Source organism: Trachemys scripta, chromosome 1 (assembly GCF_013100865.1).
Source record: "Trachemys scripta elegans isolate TJP31775 chromosome 1, CAS_Tse_1.0, whole genome shotgun sequence".
Classification (NCBI taxonomy): Eukaryota; Metazoa; Chordata; order Testudines; family Emydidae; genus Trachemys; species Trachemys scripta.
The window spans coordinates 105855085-105867417 of record NC_048298.1 but is presented as its reverse complement, the minus strand read 5'-3'; the positions used below and the strand labels follow the sequence as shown (position 1 = coordinate 105867417).

The window sequence follows — 12333 nt, the reverse complement described above, 5'->3', positions numbered from 1 at the left end:
TAGGGTTCTTTTAAAGAGTGTTGCTAATATATTCCTCTCAGAAGAGTAACTGAAAGTGATCAGTAGACAAATGTTACATTCCTTTCCTTACTGCAGAAAAAGAGATTTCAAAAAGGCACTGGAGTTTGTTTGATTTCTTGAAGGGGGGGGTTGAACAGGAATTAGAACATTTAAATGACCATTTCAGAGACAAAGCACTTTCTAAGCTGTTTTTATTCTATTCTTCTTGTATGGACACAAAGCCAACAAACAAGGAATAACGGTGGGGATATGCAGATGCTGCGGAACCAGCCAGCCACATAGCTGGTGCACCTGCCAAGACACCCTGAAGTTCCTGCAAAAGCGGTTTCCCCACAGCTGCCTGTCTGTCGGAGAGAACGAGTCCCCTCAGCACAAAGATTCTGATGCCAACCCAGCGTTGTCCCCTCGGCGCTCCCTAGGCGGATTGGAGACACCACAGCCCCGGGCACAAGGGCTGCACAAGCCTCGCCCCGGTGCTCAGGGGAAGGCAGCCCGCTAGGCTTCGACTCGAGCTCGCCTCCTCTCTGCGCACCCCACCGGGGTCTGGACTAGCTCACGCGTTCCCTTCAGAAACGCTGACTCACGCAGCTCGCCTCCCAGCCCCAAACATGCCCGGGCAGCTCTAGTGCCCCAGAACCCCGCCTCGCCCTCTGCCCCACGGGGCACGGCGGGCTTCGACCGCCTCGGGCCAGCGCCGCCGGGAGCACTGCAGCCAGCAGGGGCACGCACAGTCCGCGGCTCGCTCACTGGGGGCAAGCCCCGCGCAGCACCGAAAAGCCCTTTGCTTCCTCCTCCACCCAGTGCGGCCCCACAGGCGCCCCCGCGCTGCCCCAGCCGCCAAGTAACCCTCCTTCCCCCTACATAGCCCCACAGGGAAACCCGCCAGCTGGGCGCAGCCACCAGCCCTCCCTCCCCTCGGGGCGCCCTGGCGGCTGCACCCCGCGGCAGCTGCGTAGGAAGGGGGCGTTCACAGGTGCTGCTGCCGGGGGATGCGCGGCTAACCCGCCTGCTCCCATCCCACTGGCGTCCCAGCCGCGCTCCGTGTCCCGCCCGCAGGGTTAACCCCGGGTGCTCTGCGCGCCCCGGGAGCCAGCAGGAGGCGCCAGGCTGCAGCCGGGCACGGGCGCGCCGGGAGGTTGCGGTGGGCGCCCGGCCGGGGCACTTACTTGAAGGTGAGGACGCAGAGGGGGCGGTAGGACTTGTGGCTGGTGTTCTCGGCCATGCCCTTGCCCCAGAAGTCGTTGGCGAAGACGCCCGCCCAGGGGGCCGCCGCCCGCACGTCCGGGTTGTTCACGATCGCCCACACGTCGTCGTGCACGAACTCGCCCCGCAGAGAGTTGCCGTAGCACAGGGCGCACAGCCCGGCCAGCAGCAGCGCCGCGGCCGCCGCCACGCAGCTGCCGGAGCCGGGCCGGGCTGGAGCAGCAGCCCAGGCTGCGGGGGGAGGAGAAGGCGACGGGGACGGCGGCAGCAGCGCTCGGTCCCGGCTCCTGCCGCTGGCGGAGGCTGTCACCATCCTGCCGGGCTGGCTCCTCGCAGGCGCGGGGCACCCTCCTCCTGCCGGGCGCGGGCAGGCAGCGGCGCTAGCATGGTGCCGCCGGGGCAGGCAGGAGCCCGAGCCGCTGCTGGCTGCTCGCGATCTGCCGCTGCTCCGCCTGCCCAGCTGCAAATAAACAGCCCCCGCCGTCCCTCCTCCCCCCGTCCCAGCACGCATGCTCCTTGCTGCGCTCCCCCCAGCCCTGCACCTGAGTTCTCCGGGGAGCGGCTGCCAGGGAGGGGGCAGAGGCCCATCTGCCCGCTGCACCCCTCTCTGGGGCGGGGGGAAACAGCGTCAACCTGCCAAGGAAAAGCAGCAGCTTCAGCCCGCCTGCCCTGAGTGGGGAGGAAGACAACGTTTGAGCTTCGCTTCGCAAACAGTGCTCTGTACAGCACCTTCCTATCCTTACCCCCATTTTATTGATGGGGAAACTGAGTCATGGCCTGGGCCAGGGACCATGGTCACACAGCAAGTCAACAGAGCTGGGACTAGAACCTGTCTCAGATACATTCTAGCCCCATCCGCTAACCTTTAGAAATGCTGCCCACATCTTGATCTTTTTATCACTTTACCCGTCTCTATAATGACCTTCTCCCGTGTCCCTCCCGGGGCAGAGGCACAGCACGGTCTGGATATCAGCTTCCTCAGCTGGCATGTTCACATCTCCCTTAACCCAAACAAGCTGCAAGATACATGAGAGGGTGGAGGTATCAAAAGGCAAGGCATGCTTCAGTTATCCAACCTTTTCAGCACCTGGCACAAGAACAGAGCCCAAGAGATTGAAACCTGTAAAGTAACATGTCAAAAGTGAGATCCCACCATTGTCCCTCCCTATTGGCTATCATAAAATGTTAGGTTTTCTGTATAATTACACAAGCTAGCTCAACAACCCAGTAACAGGGACAAGGGGATACTGCCAATGAGTTTGTGTTTCAACATCCATCACTTTAAAAGGCCCACTTACATTGGGCCATACTTGAATTCACACTTTTCAATGTCAGGAGCCTCCTCTGCTGCTGAGGTCCTTTCTTTATGTCATGATGATGCCATGTTGTATCCCAGCCCAGGATAAACCTCATTTTCCGCTGCATTTTCTGCTAATTGGATTTCTTCTAATTTCTCCTGACTAAAGAACAACAACATACAAAAGCTCCTTGTAGACTGGTATTTGCATTGTGACACCATCTGCCTTTTAAGGAATTCCACCATAGTTTCTTGTTGGCAGATGAATGATCATCTGTTGTGATGGCTTCTAGCATATGGAACTTGCTTTCACTGAACATCTGCTTCAGCCCATCCCTCTGAACATAAGAGCAGCCCTACAGGGTCAGGCCAATGGTCCATCTATCCCAGTATCCTGTCTTCTGAGAGTGGCCAGTACCAGATGGTTAAGAGGGAATGAACAAAACAGAGAAATTGAGTGATCCATCCCCTGTTGATCAGTCCCAGCTTCTGCAGTTGTAGGTTTAGACAGACATCCAGAGCAGTGGGGTGCATCTCTGGCCATCCCAGCTAATAGATCCATCAATGGCTATCCTCCATGAACTTGGCTAATTCTTTGTCAAACCCAGTTACACTTTTGGCCTTCACGCCATCCCATGGCAACAAGTTCCACACATTGAATGTGTGTTGTGTGAAGAAGTACTTCCTTATGTGTGTTTTAAATCTGCTGCCTATTAATTTCATTGTTACCCCTGGTTTTTGTGGTACGTAATGGGATGAATCATACTTCCTTATGTTCTCCACACCATACATGATTTTATAGACTTCTATATCTGTCCCCCCTCCCCTACTTAGTTATCTCTTTCTAAGATGAATAATCCCAGTCTTTTTAACCTCTCCTCCTATAGAAGTTGTTCCATACCTTTAATCATTGTTGTTACCCTTCTCTGTACTTTTGCCAGTTCTACTATATATTTTTTGAGATGGGGTAACTAGTGCTGCATTCAAAGTGTAGATATACTCTGAATTTATATAGTGGCATTATGATATTTTCTGTTTTATCTATCCCTTTCCTAAAGGTTCCTCACATTGTTAGCTTAACTGTTGCTGCACATTGATGTTTTCAGAGAACTATCCACACTGACTCCAAGATCTATTTGAGTGGTAACAGCTAAATTAGACCACATCATTAGGTATGTACAGTTGGGATTAGGTTTTCCAGCATGTATTGCTTTGCTCTTATCAACATTGAATTTCATCTGCCAGTTGTTGCCAAGTCATCCACTTTTGTAACTTTGTACTTAACTATCTTGAGTAATTTTCTATCTGCAGATTTTGTCATCTCACTCTTAACCCCCTTTTCCAGATCATTTATGAATACTTTGTACAGATCCTTAGGGGACCCCACTATTTACTTCTCTCCACTGTGAAAGCTGACCATTTATTCCTACCCTTTGTTGCCTATCTTTTAACCAGTTACTGATCCCACAACTGCTTACTTTCCTTAAGAGTCTTTGATGTGGGACCTTGTGAAAGTCTATGTACACTCTATCAACTGGATCACTCTTGTCCATATGCATGATGATACCAATCTACTAGAATTATTTGGGGGTGAGGCATAATTTCCCTTTACAAAAGCCATGTTGATTCTTCCCCAACCTATTGTGTTTATCTAGGTCTCTGATAATTCTGTTATTTACTGCCAATTTGCCTGGGACTGAAGTTCGGCTTATGGGCCTGTACTTGGTAGAATGGCCTCTGGACCCTCTTTAAAAATCAGCATTATATTAGCTATCCTCCAGGCATCTGGTACAGAGGCTGATTTAAGCAACACGTTGCAGAATTATTAACTGTGGTATGTCATTTCATATTTGAGTTCCTTCAGAACACTTGGGTGAATGCCATCTAATCACAGTGACATATTACTACGGTATTTATCAATTTGTTCTATTGACAATCTAAAAAAACTCCTGCCATTTTTTTTTAATTGTCATCCTATAGAAAATCTGCACTCTTTCAATAGACCAGTGATATGCTGACAATATTTTAAGACGGGATCCTATTAAAATTCTCCCACTTAGCCTCTGAGACAGACACACACAAGGCAAAATACTAGTAATTATTAATTTGTTTTCTTATTTAACCAAAGGCACTTTTCCTATCACAATCAAGCAATACCAGGTAGGAAAACAAAGTTAAATTAAATGCATGGACATATTTAAGCTTTTGTTATTGAAAAATATATGACTATACCACAGCATTCAATTTGTATAATTTGAAAAGTGTGTGTGTGCGCGCGCACACTGAGCCATCCAGAACTGCCCTCCTGCAGGATTCATTTTTGCACTAATACTTGACATTTGGTGCTATCTGGTTGTAACAGGGTGCTCCCTGCACTTCTGTCATCCTCTGTGCACACAGACTACTTGCAGATTCTACTCATAAACACCACAGGTGGTTTACTTACAGTGTTCCTCCATCACCTTTACACCACTGTGCAGCACCTTAGGTATAATAAATGCAAGTCTTCAGCCCCTTGGAGCAGTGATAGATGAGGAAGAAGCTCTCTCACTCCCAGATTTCTCTTGCCTCTGGCTCTCAAACTCTGCCCCCTCCCCCACTCACCCCCGAATATTGTCTTCTACTTGCTGCTGCACATTTGCTTGCGCTTGTTTAAAGTCCTGCAGACTCTTCAGCTACTCTGCCTGCCCGCTGAGTGATGCCTGTGTAACTTTAGCACCCTCGTGACCAAGATGGAGTCTGCTCTGCAGGCAGCTCTGGCCAAGAGACGGCATGCGCAGGAATATCCCTTCCACCCCCAGGGCACCTGTTCCAAACCCCCCCTCCCCCGAGTGAACACCAAAAGCAAAAGTACAATGGATATAACAAAGGGAGATATTTATTTACAGAGGGATGAGAGGAGAAAAACAAGGGGAAATATAGGGAGAGCAGTAGAACAGGGTTGCATCCAAGCCAAGGCCCCACAGGCCCAGTGGTAGCACAGTCTGGAAGGGCAGACACTGAGCAATGTGTCTGCACACAGAGTTCAGGAGTCCTGAGCAAAGTTCCAGTCCAGTGGTGAATCTTGGGTGCTCCTGGTCATCTTCAGCACCAGTGAACTTCCCCCAACAAACCTCTCCGGTCCCCTGTTCTGCCGCTCTCTGCAAAGCCACACAGAGCGACTACCTCCCCACTTAACTAGCTACAACCTCCCTCCTTGTTCCCAGTGCAGAGTCAGAAGCCCCAGTACTCACAGCCCCATGCAGCTCTGAGCAGCAGTGATACTGGGTCCACCTCTGGCCTGTCCTTCTCAAGCAATTCCTCCATGGCACAGTACTCCTCCTGGCTCCTGTCCTTGGGTGTCCCCAATCGGTTCTCTGCTGCTTCACTTTGTGAGGGCCTGCGGGCTGCAGCCCTTCTCTCCCCCAGAGCTCCAGAGCCACACACCCCGAATTTCCCTCCTTTCTCTCACTGCTCCCAGTCCCCCCTAGGAAAAAGATTTAAAGGGGCTATGCTCTCTAAAACCCCAAAGGGGTTACACCTACCTCACCAGATGGTGTGACTGCTGGAAGCTATAGGTCTTCTGCATCTCCTTTTATTATTCCGTCAACCATTGCAGGGTCTCTGCCATCATCCTTCACACCCACCCCTCCCTGGGAGGTTCTCCCTCTGCCTGAATCAAGGCAAGACCCCAGACAGGAACCTAAGTTTAACTTGGCACCCCCTCTGCTCCAATTATCTTCTGTGCACACAGTCTGCTTGGAGACTTTCTGCTTGTAAACACCACATATGGTTTATTTACAGTGTCTCTCCTCCCCCCCCCCCCTTTTCACCATCATGCAGCACCTTAGCTATAACATAGAATTCCTCAGCCACTTAGACCAATGATAGGAGAGGTAGGAGCTCTTTCCCTCCAAGTTGTGTCTTGGCTCAGACTCTCAAAGCCTGCCTCATCCTCTCTCTCTCTCTCTCCCCACCCTCCTTCCTGTATTGTCTTCTACTCCCTGAGCTAATGTGCTCATTAGCACTTAAGTTCTCCCCAAACCATTCCAATCTGTCAATTGGAGAGAGTTTTGCCTGTCAGGTTTACTCTGGGGCAATTTAATCAGTGAAACAATGATCAGAGTACTGGTACAGCTGCTGTTGCCCAGCACTCTGTCTCACTGGTGCATTTATGAGCCTGGGGAGCAATAGTCAACTCGAACTCCATCCAGAAAAGAGGAAAACACCATCAGCAAGAGTGGCATCATCCAAACCTTCCCTTCAATTTGGTGATGGAATTTTAACAAAGCTCCCTGGAGCTCCTGACAGCACCTTATTTATTATGGCTTATTGGTATTTATCAAAACTCTTGAGACTGGGTACTTACACTTAGGCTCCTAAATCCATGTGTCAGCATCTAAGTAGAAATGACCAAATTGTCAGAGGTGCAGAACTATTGAAATCAATGGGTGCTCAGCATCTCAGGAAACTATTTATCGGGGTACCTAAAAATGGATTTAGGACCTTTTACACCAGGATTAAACTTTTGACACTTATAAACAAACAAATAGGACAATTCACAAAAATATTATTTAAAAAAAATTGAAACTGAAAGTGTGTTCCAGTAGAATCCAGCTTAATACTAAATACAACCTAACTTACTTAGTTTTTTTTTTTTTTAAATAAATCTACAACTTAAAAAAAGTTAAGTTCAGTCTTCTCACTCACTACCTCCATGCCACTCACCTAGTGGCTAGTCGGGGAACCCGGGCCCATCCTCTTCTTCAAGTTCCAGTCCAAGGACCCTCAGCTTAGCAGTCTGGGCCCTCTCTCTCTGGTCCTACTTCTATATCCCTGGGCTGCTTCCAACAACTGGTTCCCCTTGTCTTTCTGGGCCTAGCACTTCCCAAAGCCTCCTCCCAGGGAGTGGCTGCAACCTCCACTTACTCCTCCCTTTCTCCTGGGAGTGTCTGCCTTTTCCCAGCAGCCTCTTCTGCTTTCAGCTCCTGGGCTTTATAGGCCCCACCTATTTCTGCCCAGTTGGACCTCCTTCATTAGCTGCCTAATTGGTCCATCTGGACTGCATTAAACACTGCAGGGTCAGTGTGGGGTAGACGTCCCATCACACTTGCATATGACATGAAAATTGGGACCTTCTAAAGGGGAACCACCTCTTCTACGTCCTCGGATACCATCTGTCCTGTTTTCTGATTGGATTCTCAAATTTGGATTCAACAAAGTATGCCTTTTACATTGTCTCCTATAAAAGAACCTTGTCAAATCATCGTAAGCAGCACTCCTCAGCTCTGAATAAAAGTGCCTATCTGGCCTTAAAACAATCTTTTCTTAAATAACCACTGGAGAGAGATTGAGTAACTAAAGAGTCAGCCACAAATGAAGCCCTCTTGTGAATAACACAAAGACCTGTGGAAAAATAGTCACATCCTTCAGCACTCTGTCTCTCTCTTTCAGTCCATGGGGAGAGAAACCACTTTCACTACAACAAGTCTATAGCCTTCATGACATCTTGAACTGAAGAGTCTATTTCTCAAAATCCCAAATGTCTATCGACAAAGCAGGAGATTTCATAGACCTAAAGCATGTACATCTGACACATACAGGGGTACAATCCAGACTAGTCAGCTGCTGTGTCACCCCAGTCCTGTAACCTGGAGTGCCTTGCTTCTGTAGCCTCCAACCTGGCTGCTCTCAAACAGCCACTAACATGCCAGTCACACCCAGATGCTTTTGTGTGTACTGCAGCCCGCCAACCACACCTTGGCTCTCCCCAGCCTTGGTTACCACTACAGGGTGACACCAACACACTCCCAAATGCAGACTTTCTCCAGAAATGTATATTCTGCACTGTCCAGCCCTCTCCCAGACAGTCCAGAAATATTAAGTTTGTTATTCCATTGAGGGAATAATATACCCCAGCTCATCATTATAAATGAAGTTACCCAGACACTTTAAACACACTGGATTAGATGAAACAATGAAACAAGTTTATTAACTACAAAGAGAGAGGTTTTAAGTGAGTACAAGTAATGGGGCATAAAAGTCAGAAATGGTTACAAGGAAAACAAAGATAAGACGCTTTCTAGTGCCTAACTTAACAAACTATATTTGAGTTTAAGCAAAGTTTCTCACCACCTAGTTTCAACTGCATTGCTGACCAAACTCTTTAGATTCAGACCTTTTCCCCCAAAGTACAACAGCTGTTTTCCTTTGTCTTCTTAGGTGTGATGCCAGAGACAGGGGGAGAGATGGGTGTCTTGGAATGTTTACCCCCTCCTTTTTATAGTTTTTAGTTCCTCTTTGAAAAGTATTTCCAACTGAGAACGAGGAGACAGTCAGTCTGCTGGAGGAAGGAGACTCCATGCTGTTTCTTTGCTAAGATGCAGATCTCTTTAGCCATACCCCCATTTCTTGCCAAAGAATGGCCACTTAGCAGGTAATGGCCCATCAGCTTTGTTTACACCTGGCTGAGGCATCATCTTGCCCTTAGTCTTTGAGAAACAAGTTTAACCAATCCCCAGACTTATCTGGGAAACATACTTCAGTCATGATTTCAGCTTATGTTCATAACTTTACATATAATATTGCTATGTGTACTTTACCATGATCAGCAAGTTATGAGGTCAAATGATACCTCACAAGGCATACCTTGGGCAAAGATTATTACAATAGTCAGTATTGTGTGAACACAGGGGTGTATTCTGTCACACCATTTAACACCTGTTTTAAACTGTTAAGTATGAAAACTGTTATAGATGTATTTTATATATAGTTATCCCTGCAATGAATTATTTCTCAAAAAATGTACTCAAGTTACAGAATCATGTATGTAGCTTAAGCACTACTGTTATTTGACTGTCTGTTTACCTGTGTTTGAACAAGTTTCATCCAGGTACATTATAAATAGTGTTAAATCAATAAGTGAATGTTAAGAGTGCACGTATCAATTTGACTATGGGCTCTCCGTGTCTAGAAAAATATTTTTGCATTGAATTGACATTTAAATGAACTAATGATTCAAATGATTTCTGTTCCAATTTAAGTCATTGGGTGTTTTGCAATTCATTTAAATGGCATCAGGCCCTATATGTCTCACATGTGTAATCTTTTGATTAACAGATCATGCAGCACCTTAGCTGCAAAACAGTTAAAGTATCAAACAACAGCCAGCTACCGAACTCCCTCAGTTATTAAAGGATAGGAGGACTTTACCTAGATCTGGATTTTAAGGGTTTGTCTTTACCTAGGGTGCTCCTGTACACCTTTTTTCTACCTTGGAAGAGACATGGAAAGACACTGAGTGCACTCTGTGTTCTCCAGCTCAACTAAGTAGATCAGAGCCAATTTCTTCTATCTAGCTGAGTAGGACTTAGACTGTGGAGTTAACAAGAGTCCTGAATAAGGGACAGAGCACAGCTGTCCTTCTCAATTCAACATTTCACTGGACAAGACTAAAGAAATCCTAGTCATGATCCTTTTTTTGTCATCAGCCAGGATTGTGTCTAGGTCTGTGTAAACCACAGAAGGTTTCTTTGTCAAAGTCTATTTCAAGCTGTGTGAAAGTTCATATTTTCTTGGTTTCTCTCTCAGTTGTTGCCAAGTTACCAGCAAAGTTACAAGAGGGGGAAAAACAACTTCTCAGTATCAGTAACCTTGTGACTCTTTCCCTGACCCTGTAATCATCAGGAGACATCACTCCTACAGAAAAATGAAAAGCACAAATGGTAGTTAGGTGCCTAATTCTTACTGCAAGTCAATGAGAGGTAGGCGTCTCACTGCATTTTGTGCTTTTGAAAACATGCCCCTTACACGTTTGTCCAAGAACAAATTTAATTGCTATAAAGCTCTAAAGTCGGACCTTGGACTGCTAAGGACATTTTGTCAAAGGCACAGTGAAAAACATATGGTTGAGGTAGAGCACCTCCACATCTGATCAATATCTAATGGGTGGTTGGAACTCTCTGTTTGAAGAGCATCAGCAATTAGATTCTCAAGAAGAATCTGATTTTTTGAGACAAAAGGAGACTTTTTTTCAGCTGGAGACTGGATCTGTATCTGTTTAACTTTCCTTGATATTTAAGCTTCAGAGCAGGCTATACTTTCCCGAACACAAGCATCCACTTGTAAGTGTGTCCCTTGAATTAAGTAGGGAGGCAAAACCCCTGATCTTATCTACTTGGACTTGGTCGGTTTTGTTGTGCAGGCATCTTTAACCTGGAACTTGGTAACAGTTCTCTCTTCAGAAGTTGTTTTGAATTACACATAAGATCTTGCATCATCCATAGCTGCTGTTGAACTGAAGCCTACAGAAATGGTGTACATTTATTCTCTGGTTATCAAGGGAGCACAATGTTACCACAGTAAAATATGACAGGTTTCAGAGTAACAGCCGTGTTAGTCTGTATCCGCAAAAAGAACAGGAGTGGGCTGTAGTCCACGAAAGCTTCTGCTCTAATAAATTTGTTAGTCTCTAAGGTGCCACAAGTACTCCTGTTCTTCTTTTTACAGTAAAATATATCACTCAATCAACTATCAATGATGCAAGTTTAAAAAAAACACATATATTTGTATGTCATAACATTATTAATGAACAAATCAGCACCAAATGCAGTCAGGTCTTTTTACCAGACACTTCTTAATGTAATAAAGTTATTCACATCTCTGTGATTAATAACAGCTGGAGTACATTTTAGTAAAAATACTATGACTTACAGTGCAGAATAAGCTATATAGACTCATTGTAATATGAGTAAGGTAAATCTTTCCATAAAAGCTACTGAGCAAGGAACATGGTATATTTCTTTTCATATTCCTTTCTTTTTTTAGCTTTTATTTTTGCAAGCATACAGCATCTTACTTTACAACTCCGTCTCCACTGTTTATGTTGCACAAACATCCCAGGTACACCTGATCAGCCAGCCTCCCTGGTTCACCATATGATCCTTGCTGCAAGTCCTCCGACACCAACATGCACAGAGCATATCAATCACGGCCAAAACAGAGATTTAAAAAAAGTTTTCAGGCCCAGTTACAACAGCTGAACCCAATTCCAATGCTACATTAGTTGGAGAGCTGTTACTTGTGTCTGCTTTCCCTCTGCAAACATTACCACGTGCCGCTGCTTGTTTTCACAAAGTAATTGAGAGATTTGTTGGAAGCCAATAGATCAGTTGAAATTAAAGCAATAAAGTTCTTCACACAGCTTCTAAGATTAAACAACTATAGTGCATCAAAACTGTAACCCAGCCCTTGTATGCAGTTGTGCATGTAATTTATCTGGGGAGTTCCACATTGGGCCAAAATGAAAGTTGCAACATATAAGAAATCAATTTTATTCAGCACAGTGTATTCCAGTTCAGTGGATTAGGGAGCATTGGAGCAGAAGGAAGAAGTTGGATGGCTTCTGAGAGCCCTACAGTTTTCTCTCTACCTGGGCCCCACAGGCCATACATCATAGTAACCCTCTTTCTGGCTGAGCCAAGATAAGTGGGGCTCCCTCCACAATTCAATGATGCTGGCCCTTCAAGGCTTATCCATACTCCCCTAGGGTTTACATTGGCCAGAAAACACATATTATAATACAATTTGCTCTGTGGGTATACTAGAGCTAGAAATAGCATTGACTAACACTGTCTTATAACCTTTTATCCTAGTATGGACAAGCCTGCATTTGGCCTGAGAGGGTACTTCTACACAGCAAAAAAAAAAAAAATACCAAACACCCTGCAGCAGTGAGTCTCAGAGCCTGGGTCAACTGACTTGGGCTCACGAAGCCAAGCAAAAGAGAGAGGGGTAGACTTTCAGGCTTAGCATGGATTGCAGGCTCTGAAACC

The 12333-nt window shown here is 46.2% G+C and overlaps 1 protein-coding gene across 2 annotated transcripts in view; it reads right to left on the bottom strand.

Moving 5' to 3' along the window:
- Positions 1-1634, bottom strand: part of TMTC1 (transmembrane O-mannosyltransferase targeting cadherins 1) — a 211812-nt gene extending 210178 nt beyond the window's left edge. For both annotated transcript variants that reach the window (XM_034780420.1, XM_034780430.1), the window contains exon 1: positions 1188-1634. In XM_034780420.1, the coding sequence (XP_034636311.1) occupies positions 1188-1537 (350 nt within the window). In that variant the 5' untranslated portion in view covers positions 1538-1634. The remainder of the gene's footprint in view (positions 1-1187) is intronic.
- Between the last annotated feature and the right edge of the window lie 10699 nt (positions 1635-12333).